Source organism: Pavona decussata, unplaced genomic scaffold (assembly GCF_977016875.1).
Source record: "Pavona decussata unplaced genomic scaffold, jaPavDecu1.1 SCAFFOLD_64, whole genome shotgun sequence".
Classification (NCBI taxonomy): Eukaryota; Metazoa; Cnidaria; class Anthozoa; order Scleractinia; family Agariciidae; genus Pavona; species Pavona decussata.
Window position 1 is genome coordinate 3,016,224 of NW_028145484.1, and position 21,611 is coordinate 3,037,834.

At 39.1% G+C, this 21,611-nt stretch overlaps 2 protein-coding genes and 1 long non-coding RNA gene across 5 annotated transcripts; 1 reads left to right on the plus strand and 2 right to left on the minus strand.

Moving 5' to 3' along the window:
- Window positions 1-95: 95 nt before the first annotated feature.
- LOC146478475 (asialoglycoprotein receptor 2-like) lies at window positions 96-15,111 on the minus strand. 3 transcript variants are annotated; one of them, XM_085112046.1, is made up of 5 exons: window positions 14,997-15,111; window positions 10,709-11,091; window positions 10,164-10,314; window positions 8,756-9,476; window positions 96-458 (listed from the first exon to the last, which is right to left on the minus strand). In XM_085112046.1, exons 2-4 carry the CDS (start codon window positions 11,066-11,068, stop codon window positions 9,073-9,075), a joined length of 915 nt encoding a protein of 304 aa, XP_084968172.1. In that variant the 5' UTR covers window positions 11,069-11,091; window positions 14,997-15,111; the 3' UTR covers window positions 96-458; window positions 8,756-9,072. The 3 variants fall into 3 exon arrangements, with proteins under 3 accessions (XP_084968172.1, XP_084968171.1, XP_084968173.1); XM_085112045.1 differs by lacking the exon at window positions 14,997-15,111 and adding an exon at window positions 13,205-13,782; XM_085112047.1 differs by lacking the exon at window positions 14,997-15,111 and adding an exon at window positions 13,205-13,782 and having other exon boundaries at window positions 96-429; window positions 8,700-9,476.
- Window positions 1,172-5,854, minus strand: LOC146478476 (brevican core protein-like). The gene is made up of 4 exons (XM_085111697.1): window positions 5,706-5,854; window positions 4,047-4,421; window positions 2,809-2,962; window positions 1,172-1,578 (listed from the first exon to the last, which is right to left on the minus strand). Exons 2-4 carry the CDS (start codon window positions 4,392-4,394, stop codon window positions 1,172-1,174), a joined length of 909 nt encoding a protein of 302 aa, XP_084967823.1. The 5' UTR covers window positions 4,395-4,421; window positions 5,706-5,854.
- LOC146478477 (uncharacterized) lies at window positions 9,470-10,922 on the plus strand. The gene is made up of 3 exons (XR_014865130.1): window positions 9,470-9,597; window positions 9,670-9,762; window positions 10,802-10,922. It is a non-coding gene; the product is annotated as an uncharacterized LOC146478477 (long non-coding RNA).
- Window positions 15,112-21,611: the final 6,500 nt, after the last annotated feature.

Consider the following 21,611-nt stretch of genomic DNA (forward strand, 5'->3'; position numbering starts at 1 on the left):
ATTATTATTATTATTATTATTATTATTATTATTGTTATTGTTATTGTTATTGTTATTGTTATTGTTATTATTATTTTTTTTTATTTTTTTTTTCAGTCAATTATTTTTGTTTCAGTGCATGGGAATATAACAACAGGCATCACCATCGTGTTGTTGTTTATTCAGCGATATTATAAAATTATTAAAAGGTTTCGTTAACATATTATTATTTATAGAAGAAGTCGATTTATAAAACGCAAGTTTTTATCGCATTCACGAATCACGGCCTTAAAGGTAGGGAGATTCCGCCTTACACTTAGCCGGGCCGTCTATCCGAGGATTGCGAGTAAGTTTGAGCAAGCTGTTTTCGTGTTTTCACGCGTGTGACGAGATACTTTTTGCTGGGATCACGCGTCACGCATAACCCTTTACCACCGTATGTACATTGAACTTTTTTCTTCTTTTGGTTTCTATGGGGGCTCTGAATGCCTCCCTTCCTTTTTTTTTTTTTTTAATTTTACAGAAGGTTGTATCTAATTATGCTGATCACAGTTCCATAATAAAAAATACAGATCACCGAGCTCGTTTTCGAGTTATAACCACTTAAAGCTAAAATGTGAGTGTTTTTAACAGTTTATACCGTTGCTATGGTAACCTTTTATGTCAAGAAAATGCCCACAACTTGTTCGCCAATGATTAGTGCCGTTATTTGATACCATTATTGTGGTATCAACTGATAAAGAGTGGTAGAATTGATCCGTCAAAGTTTAAGTGCTGGGGAATGTTGTGAGCCACCTTAAAGGGGGATTTCACCTAAATTTGAATGGAATTTGAAGAGGTTTTAAGAAGAGATAGAAGAAAGAAAATGATTTTTGGAACATCAACAGACAGTTGAGACCCACGCAAGAGCACCCCAGGTTGCCAGTGGACTAACTAGGTGTTCGTCTATTAATTATTAACTACAAATTCTAATTTTAAAACTTCACTAAATCTTCAATATTTCTTGTTTAATTTTATCAATCCTTCAAGAAAAACTGTCTTCTCCCAAATATACCAAAAAATTCACAAAACACCCCACAACACAGATTCACGGGATGATGATAGGGGTTTTGGATTGCTTGAAACGTGACCGAGATGTTTCCATTAAAGCCATTTCAAGTGGCGGAAAAATGGCGTTTAGGTACAATCCCCCTTAAGGGTTCAATTTTTTACTACAAACAAAGCTAAATTTAAAGCCTGAGCAGTTCATGTCGTTCCATTTTCCCTCGGCATTGAGTTCGGTGCAGTTTTCATTAATACCCGAAGGCCCATGGTTATTAGGCTCGTGATCATTCCACTTTTTGAATGACACGTTTGAGCCATCAACCCATTCATAGCTGTGGTCAGCGCTGTTCACGTTGTAGAACCCAATCCACACACTAGATGAACCAGATGAGACGTTCCGATGCACAAAATTGTTTTCCTCTTCACTGTGGATTGAGGTGAGGTTGCTATTGACACTGGCGCAAAACTTCTGGGCGTCGAACCAATTTAACTCTTCGGTGAATTTTTTAAAACATGAGTTTTGGAAGTGCAGCCAGTCTGGAGTGGAACATATTGCTGTTGAAAAAATAATCGGATTAGTGGAATTCCAAGAAAGTGCACGGTTTTGGCTCAGCCAATATATGTTTCAACGTTTCTGTCGCCTCAATCCATTCTGCAATATTAGTGTACGGCGTCAACTGAAGTCTATATTGAAGTTGCTATAGTAACCATCGTATCCGAAGTGGAAGTGGATCTGACAAATTGATGAAAACAGTCGAACGCGAAACGGCCGGAAGAATGACAGAGTCTAAGCAGCCAATCAGATCATGCGAGAAATACCCTCTACTGAAGTGGGGTATCTAGGGGAGGGAGACCCAGGGGACCCAAAAACCTTTCCCCCCCCCCCCCCCCCTTTCTTTTTTACCAAAACCTTGGCCTGCAAGGCCGAGGGCCAAGATATTTTGTTTTAGGAAGAGGGACAAATGAAGCGTTGGTGAGTGGATCTTCATTTACCAGAAGGTCTAAGAAATGCTATTTTAACTCGCCATGGAGTGACTTGCAGTTTCGTGCTTTTCTCATCTGCTACTCCTTATTGGCGCCATTAAATCTTGGACGCGCAAGGGTTGATTCTCGGTGAATAACGGTTTATCTACTGTATCAAGTTACCGTCTCTTTGAACATTCGAGGAAGCTACGTACTTTCCTGTGGTGCTGTGAATTATTCTATACTGTTGACCGGTTAGGGGAGCAAACAGCATAAACTAAACACATCTGAACCTTAGCAGTTCCTTATTACAACCTAAATCTGTAATTCGTATTTCAATTTAACGTCTGTGTTCGAGTGAAAACTATTGAGCGATGCCTACTTTACTGAGGTGCTGTTTCAGTGATACGCTGTACAAGCTGAAAGTGATTCTAACTTTTGAGGTTTTGGATGAAACTCGAAAGTACGGAGTAGTGCCTTGCTTTAACCCTAAAGCTCAAGCAGCTGGTATAAAAAATTGCAAATGAAAAGGTTTTTGAAAAAAGTAAGTTGCATTTTTGGTAATGTAACGGGTAAAGGGTTATTAAGAGATCGGTGATAGTTGATGCCGTATCAAATTCTTTAGATATAATAGATCATTTCTGAGTTGCTTTGAACCTCATCACGAAACCAATGTTAAGTGCAAAGCTTTTTTTTATGAAAATTAGTTTTGTTTGCACATGAATGAAAGCTAATTTCCTAATAAAAATTATGCACGAAGCCTCGCTTTCACAATGAGGCTCAAAACGGAAGAGAGAGAGCTTTTAGTTTTCGACTCCTCACCAGACTCCTCACAAAGTGTCCCTGTAGCGAGCGGTCCGCATTCACAGGTAAAACGTTTCCCGATGACGTCACAGGTCTCGTGACATGTTCCACCGTTAAGACAGGGACCGCTTTCACAGCAGCCATTACGGCATTCGACGAAAGGAGCATTCGCCTGATAAAAAAAATGTTTTTTTTTTTTTTAATGGAATAAATACCTTGAGCAAAGTATACGTCTTGTTTTCTGGATTAAATTTCGTTTTGTTGTTGAAAGCACGATTAAGTTGACATAGGGCCGTATTTTTACATCTTTTTGTCCGCTTTTCGCCGATTTTCTTGGATTCTAACCCACATGAAAATTAAGGTTACCGTAAACCTTTAGAGCTGTCTCGCGTCCAAGCGATGTAGCGCGTCCGGTTTAAACTGTAGACTCCTACACGCTTATTTCAAATTAAAGCTTATAGAGCTGGTTATCAAACTATACCAAGAATTTTAAAATAAAATGAATTGCCAAATTTTTAGCACTGTTTTCTCGAATCAATTTTTTCACCTGGAGGAGACACTTTAAAGAGCTATAACTCAAAGAGAATTTGTTCGTTTGCCTTCAAATTTGGACAGTAACTAGTTTAACATATAAATAACAAAAACGTTTCCGCAAATTTTTTCTTTCGAAATATTTTCTCTCCCAGAGCGATTTTTGTACGATCACTCCGCATTTTTTTATCCTATTTCAAAAATGTTCTGTAACTTTTCACTGCGATTGAATATGGGAAAACGCAGAGACATTTTTCAGCGCTTTGGGTCCAGAAACTGAGGAGCAAATTAAATTAGCGAAAAACAAAATTCGCTTTGACTTGTAGCTTTCAAAAGGTGATTCGGACGCTTATATTTAGAGGTCGTGAAAAATTCGACAATTTATTTTCATTCAACATTCTTGGTATAGTTTGATAGCCAGCTGTATAAGCTTTAATTTGATGTAGCGGTTTAGGTATCTGCAGTTTAAACTGGACGCGCTACATCGCTTGGATGCGAGACACCTCTGAAGGTATACGGTAACCTTAAAGGCATTGAGGTAATTTCAAATTCATTATTTTAGCGTAACCACACCTTCCTTCACGAAGTGCTGTTTTCAGTTTATAAGTATCTTCAAGATTAATTACCAAAGTCAGAGCCTCGGTAATTAATGCACCTTTTCTCACGCCCAGTTATAAGCTATCTCAATATACTGTGGTACAAAATTAAACGAACACTTTTGTTACCTTAACGTTGTAGTCAATAACCAAATCGTAGTACTGCCAACCCTCTAAAAACTCTAAAGCACTGAAGTTCGTGTATCTGTTTTCTTCATTCAGTTGGCAGTTATTCTTGCTCCCGCTCTGTTGATAGTTGAACGAAATACACCGACAATCTGACTGACATGCTCTGAAGCAGCGGACTGGCTCCGAAGCAGTGACGTGTGCAAACACGTGACCACGAAGGGCGTGGTTATCTACCATGTTTCTTCCTTGGGCAAAGAAGAATCCGCCGGTTAAGCAGCTTCCCTTGGAGCTTGCTGCGACAGCACGCAACATATAAAGGATGACCAGCTTTAGTAGAACAGTAAACATGGCTTGTTGACAAGATCTTTCGCCTAACTGGTAACGAAAAATTAGTTGAAAAGCATTTGTCAAAGTGAAATTTACCAAAGGAAGGAAACTTACAAATCATCTCTGAAAATTCCATCTTTCTTAAAAGCTTAGTTTTACAAAACCACTCGGCAACAAAAAGAATTTATGATATGTTGATCGTATTGATCTACCACCATGAGCAGCAAAATCTCATGGAGTCATTTTTTAATTTCCACCCACAGTAAGTACGCATTTTTTTCAAGAAAACATAAACCGGAATTTCACGTTTGCCGCTCGGACGTAAACGCGATTTTAAATCTCTCTGCTAATGTGACCGAAACGAAAGCTTTATTGCGTAGCATTTCCCTACTATGCTCTCAAGAAATCCTGTTGTTAAGTTGGACCATTCGAAGCTACGGAATGCGTAAAATGGATGTTTACTGTGGGTGGAAATTGAAAAAAGAGGGTCACTTATACTTTTTCCGTGACGCGTGAATGGGTATTTTTGCTTTGCGTGAAGCGTGAATGAGGATTTATTTTTTCCGTGATTCGTGAACCTATATCTTTCCCTCCTCGGGAAACTGGTTTTCCAAATTTTTTTCGTGATCCGTGAAATATGCATTAACTTACGCGTGATTTGTGAACCAACGACTTTTTGCGGGAATAAATTTCACTTTTTTGGAGATTTTAGCGTCCTTAAAGCTCGTAAACTACACCAAAATCTCCCTGGTTTTTTCTTTTGAAGCAAAGGTTATAAAGTGTTGTCGTTGTTACGCTGAGCTGACTTGGTTTAATATGGCCGCGTTCATGAAATTAAACCCCAGCTGATTGCTTTCGTGCAAACTGACAAAAAGCTCAGCGAGCGGTTATATCTGGAGTTGTAGCTTGTTATTGTAAACTAATAACGGAATATGAGAATTTGAATAATTTTGTCCCATTTGGAGTGCAAGAAGACAAGAGAAAATGCATTAAAACACTATTCGAGAAAAAGCAGTTACTCCTACGAATGACCCATGCACGAATGAAAAATCCATTTAATTATTTTTATCCTTAAATAGAAAACAAAATAAAAGATCACTATCTTTCATTTGCTCCTTACAAAATCCGTTTGTTTAAGAAATTTTAAACTTTTCGCGAAGTGATGAATATATTTCGTTTTCACGATTTGAAGAGAAAAGCTACGCTTATCTTCTCGGATAGCGAACGTCGCCTATTTTCAACGCCAGTTCTCCAAAATTGCCGCAAACATTAAGCTGCGTGTATAATTTTTATAATGATAATAACTAAATATTTTTAAGGTTCGTTTCTTACCAGCACGTAAACATCAAACAAGTAAGATCTCTGAGTAAAACCACGAAATTATTTGACTTGCACTGGCTATGCGTGTTAAACGATGAATTAACGCTACAATGAAACCCAACTTAATCCAAATTGCCGCAACGTTGGTGTATACTACACTTGTCAATAAAACAAATACAACGATCATAAAAAACCGCTGTTATGTAGGGGGAGGGGGGGTCGGATACTCCATGTAACGGGCTATACGGGAAGATTACCCCCAAAGGGGGTTTCTTTATCACGTTCGTGGTATCAGCCAAAGGGTAGAAAAAATTAGACTGTGAAACGAAAGGGCGACAGTCAATTCGACTTAAATTGGAATTATATAGCATGTATTTGAAAGGGTAGGGGAACCTAAGCAGAAATTAGGAAGGGAAGAATAAAATTCCAAGCAGACAAATGAAGCTTTAGCTTACTTTGAGTAATTAAAAGAAAGAGGTAATTTTTTTTCTTTTTACTTGTCTGACTGGGGTAACATTTCGGTAAACGTTTCTATATGAAGGTATTAAAGAGTTGAACCTCCAAGCGGAGCAACCGTCCCCCACCCCTCCCCCACTTCCCCTTTCCCCCGTACCTTACGCGTTGTTTGTGTGCTGTTTGAATGGTGTGTCATATGATAATATCCCAAATTGACTTGCTCCCGTACACATTTGTTTGATACAAATAAAAGGACTGCCACCTGTCAAACAAGCATAGGTTTTAATTATTTGCTGTACATTAAGCCGCCGACGTGTAAACAAAATTTTAATTTTTCTTTTCATTTCATGCCTAATATGCAGCATTTCGAGAAAACCCATTCTTGACCAATATTTTGGGAATTAAATGGCCATTAATAATTAAAGGCGTTGCCTCTTGCCACCTGCTAATTCTCACTGTGTCAGAAGAAGACGTGATCGTTCGCACAATACCTCTATTTTCTCTTGTATCGCTCTTTCTGATAGTAGTGTTCCTGTGAAGAGTCAATTAATCAGCAGTTCAAAGTTGAAACGTTTCCGCTTTGCACCTTGCAAAATTTTAACTATCATTCAAACGGATCCAATAAATTGGCGCCTGTCATTTGAGACAAAATATTTGGTTACTGTCAAATTAAACGGCAAATTACGAAGTTCCCTTTATGCCCGAGCTAGGGGTTTTAATCAGTAAAACCAATTAACCAAATTTTACTTTGGTCACTGAAAGCCATGTGTTTTTGGAAATTTTAATTCAGAGCGGAGTATTGAAACTCACGTGACCACGGTAACACAGAGGCTTTGAAAAGAACCAGCGAATTTAACCAAAATGTAAAGAACGTGTTTTTTAGGGAAAAAAAAGGAAAAAAAAGAAAGACAAAAATTCGTAACTTTAAAACTAAGAAAATTTATACAATTAAAAAAAATAGCTACAAAGTAAAAACAACAAAACAGTTTCATTTCGTTGAAAAGTGAAGTGATCCATTTGCGATTTTTCAACTTCGCCGCAGTGGGTATTAAATAGTTTGCTGACATCCGCGGCGTGCACGTCAGGGCTGCGTGCACTTGCCGGCGTGTACCGTTTTCGCTTCAAAGGGGAAAAATTCAGGTATCCATTGATGCTTTGCGGCATTGTAGCAACGTCACGGCACTCGAGCGCATTACCCTGCGAATACAACCGCCTCTCATTGCTACGGCCCCCGATCCTGGGATAGGGGAAGGACTCCGATATAAAAGTAATGGGGGTGATCGTCGTGCCTTTTTTGGGGTTGAAATTCGTGGTTTGGTACCCCTTAGCGGAGTTGAGGTGCTCATATAAAAAGAATCTAAAATGACTTAATTCAGTCGGAGACGGATAAGATGGTACCTTTTAGGGTATAGGTTATTGCACCGTCAATGTGTTGGTGCCAAAACGAAAGAAAATTTGCTCACATAATTTGCATAGAAATGGAAGTTAACTCCCAGAGAACTGAAAAATCTCATTGCTCCTTACCACTAACATGGCCGCCATGACGTCACGTGCAATCATCCTATTGAGCAGGAATTAATTAGTTTTTCAGCGCTCTGAAATATTGAGCTGAAATTTTGCTGAAGAAAAGAACAAAGTCTAATTTCTGAGGCGGTCGATTAAGACCGTTTGAACAGGTATCCCCTTAGATGAACCTAATTGAATTTTAAAATCTGCCACTTCTTGCTCTATACAGATAAATACCGTTCTTGTATCTTCGCACGTCATTAGAAAGAAGACCGTAGTTTGTTTGTTTGAAGATTTACTTGTTTATTTATTTATTTATTTATTAACTTATCTTTTACCATGTCCTATGAACTGTCTGTTTGTAAAGTATGTAAGTAGCTACGATTTCAGGAGGAAACTGATGACCTTCAAGTTACCCAGGCCTAGGACTGATATGATCAAGAAATCGTGTTCATACAAGTCAATTATTCGGTGGAATGCCCTGGAAAACCAAATGAGATCAATTTGCGACATTGACACTACGTAGAATAATGTCTTATATTAGTTTTATTGTGATTAGTGTAGGAAGTTTAATTTTATTGATTCAGTACACGACCACATCAGCTTTGCGGAACTTTTAATCGTGTTTAAATAAATGCTGTTATTGTTATTACTATTATTATTATTATTATTATTATTATTATTATTATTATTTTGTATTTATTTATTTATTTTTTCAGTCAATTATTTTTGTCTCAGTGCATGGGAATATAACAACAGGGATCGCCATCGTGTTGTTGTGTATGCAGCGGTATTATAAAATTATTAAAAGGTTTCTTTAACATATTATTATTTATAGAAGAGGTCGATTTATAAAACGCAAGTTTTCATCAGATTCACGAATCACAGCCTTAAAGTTAGGGAGATTCCGCCTTACACTTAGCCGGGCCGTCTATCTGAAGGATAGCGAGTAAATTTGAGCTAGCTGAGCGTGTTTTCACGCGTGTGACGAGATATGTTTTGCTGGGATCACGCGTCACGCATAACCCTTTCCACCTTATGAACTTTGAGGTTTTCCTTTTTTTTTTTTTTCTTTTCTTCTTTCTTTTTCTATGGTACACCTTAAATTTTCGAAAATTTAAGGTGGCTCTGAATGCCTCCCTACATTTTTTATACCAATTTTGCAGAACGTTCTATCTAATCATGCTGTATCACAATTCCATAATAAAAAATATAGGTCACCGAGCTCGTTTTTGAGCTATAACCACTTAAAGCTAAAATGTGAGTGTTTTTAACAGTTTATACCGTTGCTATGGTAACCTATTATGTCAAGAAAATGACCACAAATTGTTTGATACCATAATTATGGTATCAACCGATAAAGAGTGGTAGTGTTGATCAGTCAAAGTTTGAGTGCTGGGAAATGTTGTGAGCCACCTTAAGGATTCATTTTCGTACCACAAACAAAGCTACGATTAAAGCTTAAGCAGTTCAAGTCGTTCCACTTTCCCGTGGTGTAGAGTTCGGTGCAGTTTTCAGTAGTACCCAAAGGCCCAAGGTTATTAGGTTCTTTATCATCCCAATTTTTGAATGACACGTTTGAGCCATCAACCCATTTATAGCTGTTGTCAGCGCTGTTCCAGTTGTAGAACCCAATCCATAGATTAGACAAACCAGATGAGACTTTCTGAAGCACAAAATTGTTTTCCTCTTCACTGTGGATTGAGGTGAGGTTACTGTTGATACTGGCGCAATGCTGCTGGGCGTTGAACCAATTCAACTCTTCTGTAAATTTCCTGAAACACGATTTTTGGAAGCGTAACCAGTCTGGAGAGGGGCAGGCTGTCAAAAGAAACAACAAAAATTAAACAGCAAGATTTAGGTCACTTGGGTTACAGAAAATGTTTTACCTTTTGTGTTCGTTTGTAGGATTATGTTGCACTGAATCCATTCCTCAGTACTGGTGTGTTATAATCTCGTAGCCAGATCTCAGTCGGTTTGGGAATGCCGAAATGTGATCTGGGTACGAGATTAGGTGTGTTATCGTAAGCCGCTTAAGTTGCCACAGTAACCTTTGTAACCTATATAACGCCCAAATAGTTTTGGTCATTCGTGGCAGATCTGTCAGGTGGGTGCCAGTGAATAGGGGTGTACAGGAACCTTGAAATACTCTTTAAAGATGCTGATCAGTTTTAGCTATCAAGAAAGGGTGCGTAAAAATAAAAAAAAGGAAAGAAGAGAAAATGATTCAAACTTAAAAGGGCTCACGGTACGTAGCTGAATTTGCACCATATAAGGTGTCGACAACGCAACCTTTAATCTTTGATAACTGTTAGTTTCATAGCGAACTTAAGAGGAGACAGACAGTCAGACAGACAGACAGACAGACATTCAGACTGCATGATAGACAGACAGGCAGACACACAGACTGCATGACAAACACACAGACAGGCAGACAGACAGACTGCATGACAGACAGACAGAGACGGAGAGAGAGCCTTTTTGAGCTTTCGATAGTCGATTCCTTACCAGTCTCACAAATTCTTCCTGAGGCGTGTTGTCTGCATTCGCATTTGAAACGTTTCCCGAAGACACCGCAGGTCTCGTGACACGTTCCACCATTAAGACAAGGTTGGCTTTCACAGCATCTGTTATGGCATTCGACGAAAGGCGCGTTTGTCTGAAAAAGATAAAAATTGAAAAAACAAAAAACAAAACAAAACAAACAGATATATAAGAGAATGTACGTGCCATATTTTCTGGATGGAACAAGAGGGCAGCTTTCGTTACATTTCATGCATGATTTTGACGATTTATGATTTTAAATCATCCCGTATCCAACAAGAGCGACTAGTATAATTCAAAACTGTTCTATTTCAATAAAGCAATTCTAAGAACTCTTGCCAGATTTTCCTTTTTTATTTTAGCAAGGAACAACAGAACACGAATTTAATGATCGCGATTTTTCGTGGCTGGTATATCTCATGCCTGCTAGCAAAACAAAATTGTAGGATTGCATTTATTTATCCGGTGATCGACTTTTTAAGGCAGATAAATGTAATTTTTTATATTACCTTAATGTCGTAGTCAATCACCAAATCGTAGTATTCCCAACCCTCCATAAACTCTAAAGCACTGAAGTTCGTATATCTGTTTTCTTCATTCAGTTGGCAGTTATCCTTGCTTCCGCTCTGTTGATAGTTGAACGAAATACACCGACAATCTGACTGACATGCTCTGAAGCAGCGGACTGGCTCCGGAGCGGTGACGTGTGCAAACACGTGACCACGAAGGGCGTGGTGATTCACAACGTTTCTTCCTTGGGCAAAGAAGAATCCGGCAGTTAGGCAGCTTCCCTTGGAGCTTGCTGGGACAGGACGCAGCATATAGAGAATAACTTGGATAGCTAACTTCTTTAGTAGAATGGTAAACATCACTCGCCCACGAGATCACTCGTCTAGTGGATAACAGAACAAAGATCAAAGCAGGTGTTGTCATCGAAGGGAAATCTTTTCAGCTTTTTTAAAGTTCAGTAATGGAAAATCGTTCGCTTTCGGAAATCGCGTAATATTCTAACAAAACGAGTCAGAAAGTAACTCCCCATGGAATATATTAATTTTGGGCACATGCAATTGCAGATACATTTCAGGTTTATGGCATTTGATGAGGACATACTTAACTGATTTGCTGTCAAGCGGACAGTTCAAAAACCTAGGACTTTATTCCTTAGTTTAATACTTCGATTACCTCTATTGACAAGAGCAGGGGTGAGTTTCATAAAATTTAACGTCGGGCGTAACTGCTAAAGCCAGACCTTCAGCCCAGTCACATTTAGTATTTTAACGTCTGACGATGGCCTACGCCCGCCGTTAAGTTTTATGCAACTCGTCCCTGGCGTTCAAAGACGACTTGAATAGCCAAAAAAATGATGTGGTCTTTCAGCCAGTAGACTGGTAAGCTTGAAATGTTTACAAGATTGCTCGACCAATAGCTAACGTAGGTTGAAAAATCTTTGCAAAACGCAATTTATTTAATATGAATAGGCCATTAATTTCCGATTTGATGTGAACCTCATTTCGAAAGCAAGGCTAAGTGCAAAACTTTTCATATGAAAATTAGTTTTGTTTGCATATGCATGAATGAAAACTAATTTTCATAATAAAGACTTTGCACTTAGCCTCGCTTTCATAATGAGGTTCAAAACAACGTACTCAGAAATAGCCTATTGCAAATACATTGAAGGCCTATTGCATTGTAAATCACGGGGAAATAAAATTGTATAATTTGCTAGACCACTCCAAAACGTTCTTATTTCAAGTCCGTACATCGAAGACTAAAATCGGCCGACAAATTGGAACCTGTAAATTGGCTCGTGCGATTGAACTTACCAATTAGGCCGACAATTGGCAAGTGTAAATTAATATCTTAGGGTATATGGAATAATATACTGGAAATCTTCCTCTTGGTGCATAATATCCCTAGGGGAATTGTACTCTCGATGAAGGATGCGTATTCACAATCTTGGAATAAATCTTAGATATAAACTGACGGCGATTTTCAATTACACAGACATGCCAGTTCCGGTAGCAGAAACGACTTCTGCCTTCCATTAAATGTTTAATGGTCTTTAATTCAGAGGATGCCAATTTGAATCATAAATAATTAGTAGATGCTGATGAATACGTATACAAGTAATAGAAAAAAGCGTGCGAATAATTAACATGTTGAAGTTGCTGATTAAGCTTCTTTTATCTAAAGCTGGATGTAGAGCTGGCTTGATCAATTACACGAAAGCGGCCACATCTGTAGTTTATAGTGTTCATGGCCAAGTGTGGAAAAGTGTCGGGTTCACCGACAAAGTCGACATATGCATAGCAGGCATTAATTACAGCCTGAACAAGAATATTTAAACAGGGCCCCTGAACAAAGACCACTAGAAATAGGATGTTTCAAAATTAACAAGGAGCCTGTTTTCAATAAAGGGAACACTAATTTGATATCTGTTTTTCAAAAAATTCGTCGATCTTACTATACACCTTATGCGTTTCTGCGTAATGCTGGAAAAACCTGGCTATGTAAGGGAGCTTAAAGTAAAATGTTGGTTTGTTTGGAGAAACATCTTGACTTAAACTTTCCTCACAATAATAGTTATTTACATTCAATTTTGCCTCTTCTGAAACATTTGCATTGAAGAAGGGAGACGTTTCAGCCAAACATGTCAGTGAAATTGAAAATCGTCGTTTTATATCTAAATCTTACTGTGCATGACTTTCCTGCAGTCCAAACTGATTTGGAATAATTTTCACAAAGCAACATCTTTCTCTTAAATTCGCACCTAACAAAAAATCCATTTGTCTGATTTAAAATGAGTAACTTGCGTTATGAATATATATATTTTCATTTCCAGTGCGAGCTCGCAAGACTGTTACGCTACGCAGTGACAGAAAGTCGAAAAAGGTCACTTGTTTTCGAAATTAAACATACTCTTCAACGCCAGTTCTCCAAAATCGTCGTACGAATTATGTTGACTGCATACTTGACTAACAACAAATTAAAGGTAATTTTCTTACCAGAGAACTGCCAACAAGCGAATTTCCACAATAACCAGCCAAGGAAACGACTTAATCCATACCCGGGGTGCTTGTGGGCCAGCAAGCGCTTAACATGACTCAAATAACATTGTTCAAACGTTAGCGTATGGTGTATTTAAACCAAATTCAGCTGCTGCATGAATGATTAAATGTTTCCTTCAAGGCTTACAAAAATTTGAATGACCACATGCTAGTTCTGTGACGTCTGCCTATCAATAGAAACTTGAGATGTGTATCCTTCATGCGTGTACAGATCAGTTAAAAGTATTTTGGTGTGTTTAATTATATTGAAGTAGAGAAGATTGTCACTTTTCATTTCGCTTCATCCCCTAAAATACAGACACCTCGAGAAAAGGCCTTTTACTGATCAATGTTTGGTAATATGTTCATAATTTATTTAAAAATCATCTTTCCACCTGCAACTTTGCTGAATACGCGACGTTATCTCATGTCAAGCGGTAGAGTAAATGTTTACCACCGTGGTGTTTAATTGATGGAAAGTTCTGACAGAGTATCGTCGCTTCAAGCCTGGTTTTAATTAGCGACGCAAACACAGGCGCAAGCACAGACACAAGCATAAAAGCTTTATGTTAAGTGAAAACGAACGCGACCTAAGCACAAGCACAAAAAAAGGAAAAATTTTGATCCTTGTGCTTGTGCTTGCGTTTGCGCCGAGGCCGTTTACACAATGAAATAAGCTTTTGCGCTTGTGCTTGCGCCTGAACTATTAAGCCTTAACAGAGCCAGGAGCAGAGAAAGACGAAGTTATAAAAATATTTACTCTACCGTCTGACACGGAACACTACGTCGCGTATACATGCAGCAAAGCTGTTTTTTCGATTAAATGGGTGGCCGCTAATCAGTAAAATCATAAGTAGAATCAATGAAATATTTTATTTTTTTCAAAAATTGTGGTTCACGTGACCATGGTTATTTTCAGTACAAGAGTTGAAGGTATCAGATTGCCATACTGATTTAAACAAAATGTTCTCAGGAAACTAATGTATATTATCTTTTATGTTGAGACCAAGAAAATGCATACAATATAAAAATATATGTAAAATTCAGTTGCCCTAATCGTTTGAATGCCGTACGTGCGTCTGAATACAACCTTTGAAAATTCCCTTTTGTTGCTGTGAACGGCATCAATAATCCATGGCGTTTTCAGGAAGTCTTTTCGATTATGAATTCTCGAGAGAACACACAACGCTTTATTTCGGCAGATATCTCAGTGTTCGCCCCAGAATTTCGGATTGAGTTATAAAGAAAAGCTTACGTTTTCTTCGGCAAAATGTCAGCGCAAAATAAGATCAGCTGGCGCGCATTTTCATAACTTCACTTCACTTTACTTTAGCGCAGAGCACTAATTGGGGACACATTCCAGATCGAATTGCAAACAACAGCTTGTAAATTCGGAGCAAAAGATTCCCTTCCCTAAAGCTGTTTCTGCACTTAAATTTTTTAATAAAGCATTCGAACTGAGAACACATAGTTATGTATTTAAACAGGCAGAAAACGACTGATCTGAGAGCATAAGAGACAACATTCTAAGTATTTTGTTTTTAAGAAAAACAAACAGTGAACAAGTTTCAACTTCATGTATATGTATAAACTTCAAAGTGAGTTAATGACTGAGTTCGATCGATGACTGAAGAATTTCTCTGGAAAATTAAGTAAATGAGCGGCAACTTGTGCTGTGGCTGAATTGCTGTCTCGCTGCTTAAGAGTTCCACAGAACTAGTTTAACTCACAGACACCAATTTGAACATACCTTTTTGAAGGACAAACGCTATGCGGAGTAAATTTGGAAGCGGGCAAACAACGGGTGAAGTATCCCTACTGCATAATTGATTAGATTTAATCACATATCATTTCGTGCCCCTTTTAGACAGCATCAAGAATCTCAATCTCGTACCCAGACTCTTCAGGGAGGAGAAATAACGGGAATAGCCCGAGCTTCCTTGTTATTTTTCCACAACACTGCATTCGTGAGCTTGAAAGTTGACAGACGATGCGTGGACGTGGATGGGACGTAAATGAATCGGGCGAATGGGGGTCAAAAAAGGGTTCCAGGTTTTAAGCACACCCTCTGACTGAAGGCAAATCGGCAATGAAGTGAGGTGGAGGGCAGTTAATACGACATGTAAACAATGATACACGACAGGTAAAAAATGATACGGACCCCGTTAAAAAAAAAAAAAGACAAAGAAACGTGCAATACCCCTCGGAAACGAGCTGGCTCTCCCGATCCCCGAGATCCGAGTCCGAGTCCGGTCCCGATCTCCAAAATGGCGGAAGTCTAATCTCGTACTCAAATCACATTTCGACATTCCCGAACCGACTGAGATCTGGGTACGAGATTAGCGGAAGTCGAGCCTTGAAGATACGTCATTTTACCGGGAAAGGGGTATGTGTTGTCCCGGAAAGGCCCTTATTTACCTTAATGACAGTTTTCCCTACTCTTTTCGACGCTTCAAATCGTGAAATCCTTACTCTTTTTACCTGCAGCCTGCAGCCTGAAAAAGGCACCCCTTTCAGGTGGAGCTTCCCCTTATATATCGTTTATTATATATAGGGAGTACCTCCGCCCTCCCCCACCCCCCATCCCCGAGGCCCGAGTTGCACACTGGACCCTTACAACCTGTAGCTGTGTTGTTTTTTGAGGGCTGGGAGCACTTGTTCTCTCGGCCATGGTAATGTTGTTTATAGACCTCTTTCATAAATGGAGGGCTTAATTGTTATTCTTTTGTATGCATTTAAATGAGCCTTCCTGGCCTCGCTAGCATGTGTAAAAACAAAAGTATTTTCACTCAAAAGCGAGGTCAAGAAGGCTTATTTGCATGCACATAAAGGAATACTAACAAGATGCCTGCTATACTGGCATTACGCGAGATGCTGGGGCTGATTCATTTATTCCAACTGTATGCTTCGCCGATTGATAAAACTATCCTTGCTAATGGAATAGTTTGAGTCACGACGATCGCGTTACGTTGTTTTCCGTGTGTTACGCGACTCAGACTATCAGCGGAAATTTGTCAAATTCCATTACGATAACGTAAGCTTCTCAATGACCTCTTTTCAGTCTCGCGTCGTGGTCTAAGACTGTCAAACAAAGCACGATTCCTTCACTAAGAACTCACCAATTTCCACCGTTTTACGTGTCGGGTGCTTCTTAGAAGTTATTCTTTCGATTTGCCGCTTCAAAATGGTGAAATTTCCCTTTGAAAACGGCACACTTGAGTCCAGAACATGTTAAAACAATATGGCGCGACTTAATCCGTCTTTAATAAATATATCAAATGATGCATTGACGTCACACAGGTAGGGGTGAGTGGGTCCCCTCCCTCGCAATATAAGCGACAAGAATGGATTTTGATTGGCCTGCTTTTGTTGAAGACAATCAAAACAATACATCCCGAGTAGGAGAGGGGAGAGTTTAATGAATAAATTAATGTACCGATTTGTGTATACGACGAAGAAAAAAAACAAGATGCCTGCTATACTGGCATTACGCGTGATGCCCGGACTGATTCATTTATTCCAACTGTATGCTTCGCCGATTGATAAAACTATCCTTGCTAATGGAATAGTTTGAGTCACGACGATCGCGTTACGTTGTTCCCCTTGTGTTACGTTACTCAGGTTTTCAAGGGAAATTGCGGGAATTCCATTGCGATAACGTAAGCTTCTCAATGACCTCTTCTCTGTCTGCAGTCGTGGACTAAGACTGTCAAAGAAAGCACGATTCCTTCGCCAGGAACTCTCCAATTTCCACCGTTTTAGATGTCGAGTGCTTCTTAGAAGTTATTCTTTCGATTTACTGCTTCAAAATGGTGAAATTTCCGTTTGAAAACGGCACACTTGAGTCCAGAACATGTTAACAATATGGCTCCACAATTTAATGCAGTTTTAATGAAGAAATCAAATGATGCGTTGACGTCACACAGGTAAGGGTGAGTGGGTCCCCTCCCTAGCGATAAGAATGGATTTTAATTGGCCTGCCTTTGTTAAAGACAATCAGAACAATACATCCCGAGTAGGAGAGGGGAGAGTTTAATGAATAAATTAATGTACCGATTTGTACCTACGAGGAAGAAAAAAAAAAAAAAAACAAGATGCCTGCTTTACTGGCATTACGCGTGATGCTGGGGCTGATTCATTTTTTCCAACTGTATGCTTCGCCGATTGATAAAACTATCCTTGCTAATGGAATAGTTTGAGTCACGACGATCGCGTTACGTTGTTTTCCTTGTGTTACGCGACTCAGACTTTCACCGGAAATGTGTGGAATTCCATTACGATAACGTAAGCTTCTCAATGACCTCTTTTTAGTCTCGCGTCGTGGTCAAGGACTGTCAAACAAAGCACGATTCCTTCGCCATGAACTCACCAATTTCTACCGTTTTAAATGTCGAGTGCTTCTTAGAAGTTATTCTTTCGATTTGCCGCTTCAAAATGGTGAAATTTCCGTTTGAAAACGGCACACTTGAACCCAGAACATGTTATAAACAATATGGCCTCAAATTTAATCCGTTTTTAATAAATAGATCAAATGATGCGTTGACGTCACACAGGTAGGGATGAGTGGGTCCCCTCCCTCGCGATGTAAGCGACAAGAATGCATTTTGATTGGCCTGCTTCTGTTGAAGACAATCAGAACAATACATCCCGAGTAGGAGAGGGGTGAGTTTAATGAATAAATTAATGTACCGATTTGAAGCTACGACGAAGAAAAAGAAATCGTCCCGTTTTTACGCGGGATGCCCTGAAGGGGCATACCGTGTCTAAAAACGGGTCGATTTCTTTTTACGCGGGATGCCCTGAGGGGGCATACCGTGTCTAAAAACGGGACGATTTCTTTTTCTTCGTCGTAGCTTCAAATCGGTACATTAATTTATTCATTAAATTCACCCCTCTCCTACTCGGGGTGTATTGTTCTGATTGTCTTCAACAGAAGCAGGCCAATCAAAATCCATATCTGTCGCGTATATTGTGAGGGAGGGGACCCACTCAACCCTACTCGTGTGACGTCAAAGCATCATTTGATTTATGCATTAATCTTGGATTAAATTGGTTGCGCCATATTGTTAACATGTTGTGGACTCAAGTGTGCCGTTTTCAAACGGAAAATAAACAATTTTGAAATGGTAAATTGAAAGAATAACTTCTAAGAAGCACTCGACCTTTAAAACGGTAGAAATTGGAAAATTCCTTGCGAAGGAATCGTGCTTTGTTTGACAGTTCTAGAACACGATGGGACTTGAGAAGAGGTCATTGATACGCTTACGTTATCGTAATGGAATCTCCGAAATTTCCGGTAGCGTACCACAGGGGGAACAACATAAACGCGATCATCGTGACTCAAACTCAGGTGACTCAGGATAGTTTTATCAATCTGCGAAGCAATCATTTTGAAGCGGTAAATCGAAAGAATAACTTCTGCGAAGCACTCGACATTTAAAACGGTGGAAATTGGATAGTTCCTGGCGAAGGAATCGTGCTTTGTTTGACAGTTTTAGAACCACGATGGGAGACTGACACCTCCTCCCCCAGGAAATAATGGGGTATTTTGCCACACTGCCATTCCGGTGGTCGAGCATTAGACTTTTACCCAATTACCCCGGGGAATTTGATCATCTCTTTGTTTTTCACCTTACAGAATCTTCCCCCCCTTTAATGACCTATTCATTGGCAAATACAGTAAGTTTCTTATTGAATACGTCTATGTACAACAAAAATGGGACGCTACAGCAGCAGACTGGCCATTTTTGCAATACTACGGTGTGTTGGAATGTTTCGTGAGGTACATTGTTTTGCAAGTCAACAATCTGTCATGTCACTCATCGTCGCTCGCGTGATTATCAACATTTCCATTTTCTAAAAAAAAAAATAAACGCATAAAATATTGCTCGTGTCCCGACTGTATTAAGTTCTCTTCTTCAAACGTCTGATTTAAACATCCTTGACGCTTGAGTAACATTTTCACAACAACTTGGAAGTAGTGGTAGGAAAAATATGCGTGTCATTGCGCATTTTTGACCTTACGATTATTTTTGTGAAAATAGACGCATACGTCAGAGAATAAACATCCTTAGGGGAACAAATTACTTTCATTTTCGATTGTCGCCTGACGTCTCACAAACAGATAACCTTCAGACTAACTAATTCCTTTGTTTTCTGCGGTCATTTATTCCTCAAGAAAGCTACCAACAGTAAGTATATGACGTTCGCCTCTAGTTTCGTTAGCTGTCATTTCATACAATAACAAAATATGAAAATTTCGTCAAACAGACCGGTAGGTGGGGTATCTAAAGAAAACGTCGGCGGGTGAAACAACATAATGCTATTTTTGTGACTCATACTATTGCATGCACACATGGAATCTTCGTCGTAGCTTCAAATCGGTACATTAATTTATTCATTAAATTCACCCCTCTCCTACTCGGGGTGTATTGTTCTGATTGTCTTCAACAGAAGCAGGCCAATCAAAATCCATATCTGTCGCGTATATTGTGAGGGAGGGGACCCACTCAACCCTACTCGTGTGACGTCAAAGCATCATTTGATTTATGCATTAATCTTGGATTAAATTGGTTGCGCCATATTGTTAACATGTTGTGGACTCAAGTGTGCCGTTTTCAAACGGAAAATAAACAATTTTGAAATGGTAAATTGAAAGAATAACTTCTAAGAAGCACTCGACCTTTAAAACGGTAGAAATTGGAAAATTCCTTGCGAAGGAATCGTGCTTTGTTTGACAGTTCTAGAACACGATGGGACTTGAGAAGAGGTCATTGATACGCTTACGTTATCGTAATGGAATCTCCGAAATTTCCGGTAGCGTACCACAGGGGGAACAACATAAACGCGATCATCGTGACTCAAACTCAGGTGACTCAGGATAGTTTTATCAATCTGCGAAGCAATCATTTTGAAGCGGTAAATCGAAAGAATAACTTCTGCGAAGCACTCGACATTTAAAACGGTGGAAATTGGATAGTTCCTGGCGAAGGAATCGTGCTTTGTTTGACAGTTTTAGAACCACGATGGGAGACTGACACCTCCTCCCCCAGGAAATAATGGGGTATTTTGCCACACTGCCATTCCGGTGGTCGAGCATTAGACTTTTACCCAATTACCCCGGGGAATTTGATCATCTCTTTGTTTTTCACCTTACAGAATCTTCCCCCCCTTTAATGACCTATTCATTGGCAAATACAGTAAGTTTCTTATTGAATACGTCTATGTACAACAAAAATGGGACGCTACAGCAGCAGACTGGCCATTTTTGCAATACTACGGTGTGTTGGAATGTTTCGTGAGGTACATTGTTTTGCAAGTCAACAATCTGTCATGTCACTCATCGTCGCTCGCGTGATTATCAACATTTCCATTTTCTAAAAAAAAAAATAAACGCATAAAATATTGCTCGTGTCCCGACTGTATTAAGTTCTCTTCTTCAAACGTCTGATTTAAACATCCTTGACGCTTGAGTAACATTTTCACAACAACTTGGAAGTAGTGGTAGGAAAAATATGCGTGTCATTGCGCATTTTTGACCTTACGATTATTTTTGTGAAAATAGACGCATACGTCAGAGAATAAACATCCTTAGGGGAACAAATTACTTTCATTTTCGATTGTCGCCTGACGTCTCACAAACAGATAACCTTCAGACTAACTAATTCCTTTGTTTTCTGCGGTCATTTATTCCTCAAGAAAGCTACCAACAGTAAGTATATGACGTTCGCCTCTAGTTTCGTTAGCTGTCATTTCATACAATAACAAAATATGAAAATTTCGTCAAACAGACCGGTAGGTGGGGTATCTAAAGAAAACGTCGGCGGGTGAAACAACATAATGCTATTTTTGTGACTCATACTATTGCATGCACACATGGAAAACGCTGATAGGATTTCATGAATTGGGAATGGATGATATTCGTTATTTTTAGCCTAAGCGATGCTTTTTTCTTTCAGCTCAGATTGCTTCACGAGAATTTCCGGTATCTCTGAAATTGCTGTGATCTTACAATTACGATATCATTAGCAACTTTTGAAATTGATTGAAAAAGTCATAATTTTACTCAAGAAACGATCCCTTAACAAGCTTAGTCAATATGAAATGCCATCTAATCTTTGCAAGCTTATGTGCACTCTGGAGGGATGATGTACGGTGTTTGGAGCGAAAAATCAATTATGTTATTGCCATGGTATGAAAACAATCTCGGTGTAAGGTTACGTTATGATGGTGCAAACAATCTGGGTACAATGTTACTTTGTGATGGTGCAATCAATCTGGGTGCAAGGTTACGTTGAACTTGCGCAATCTACGTTGATAAATACGGCGAATAGCAAGTTAAGCGTTAGTTAGATGGTAACAATTG

Excerpts from the sequence above, each read along its gene's own strand:
- LOC146478476 (XM_085111697.1), bottom strand. The coding sequence starts at position 4,394 with ATGTTTACTGTTCTACTAAAGCTGGTCATCCTTTATATGTTGCGTGCT. Across the intron at positions 2,963-4,046 it reads TTATTGACTACAACGTTAAG|GCGAATGCTCCTTTCGTCGA; the intron begins GTAACAAAAGTG and ends TTTTTTTATCAG. Across the intron at positions 1,579-2,808 it reads GACACTTTGTGAGGAGTCTG|CAATATGTTCCACTCCAGAC; the intron begins GTGAGGAGTCGA and ends TTTTTTCAACAG.
- LOC146478475 (XM_085112046.1), bottom strand. The coding sequence starts at position 11,068 with ATGTTTACCATTCTACTAAAGAAGTTAGCTATCCAAGTTATTCTCTAT. Across the intron at positions 10,315-10,708 it reads TGATTGACTACGACATTAAG|ACAAACGCGCCTTTCGTCGA; the intron begins GTAATATAAAAA and ends TATCTTTTTCAG. Across the intron at positions 9,477-10,163 it reads AGGAAGAATTTGTGAGACTG|CCTGCCCCTCTCCAGACTGG; the intron begins GTAAGGAATCGA and ends TTCTTTTGACAG.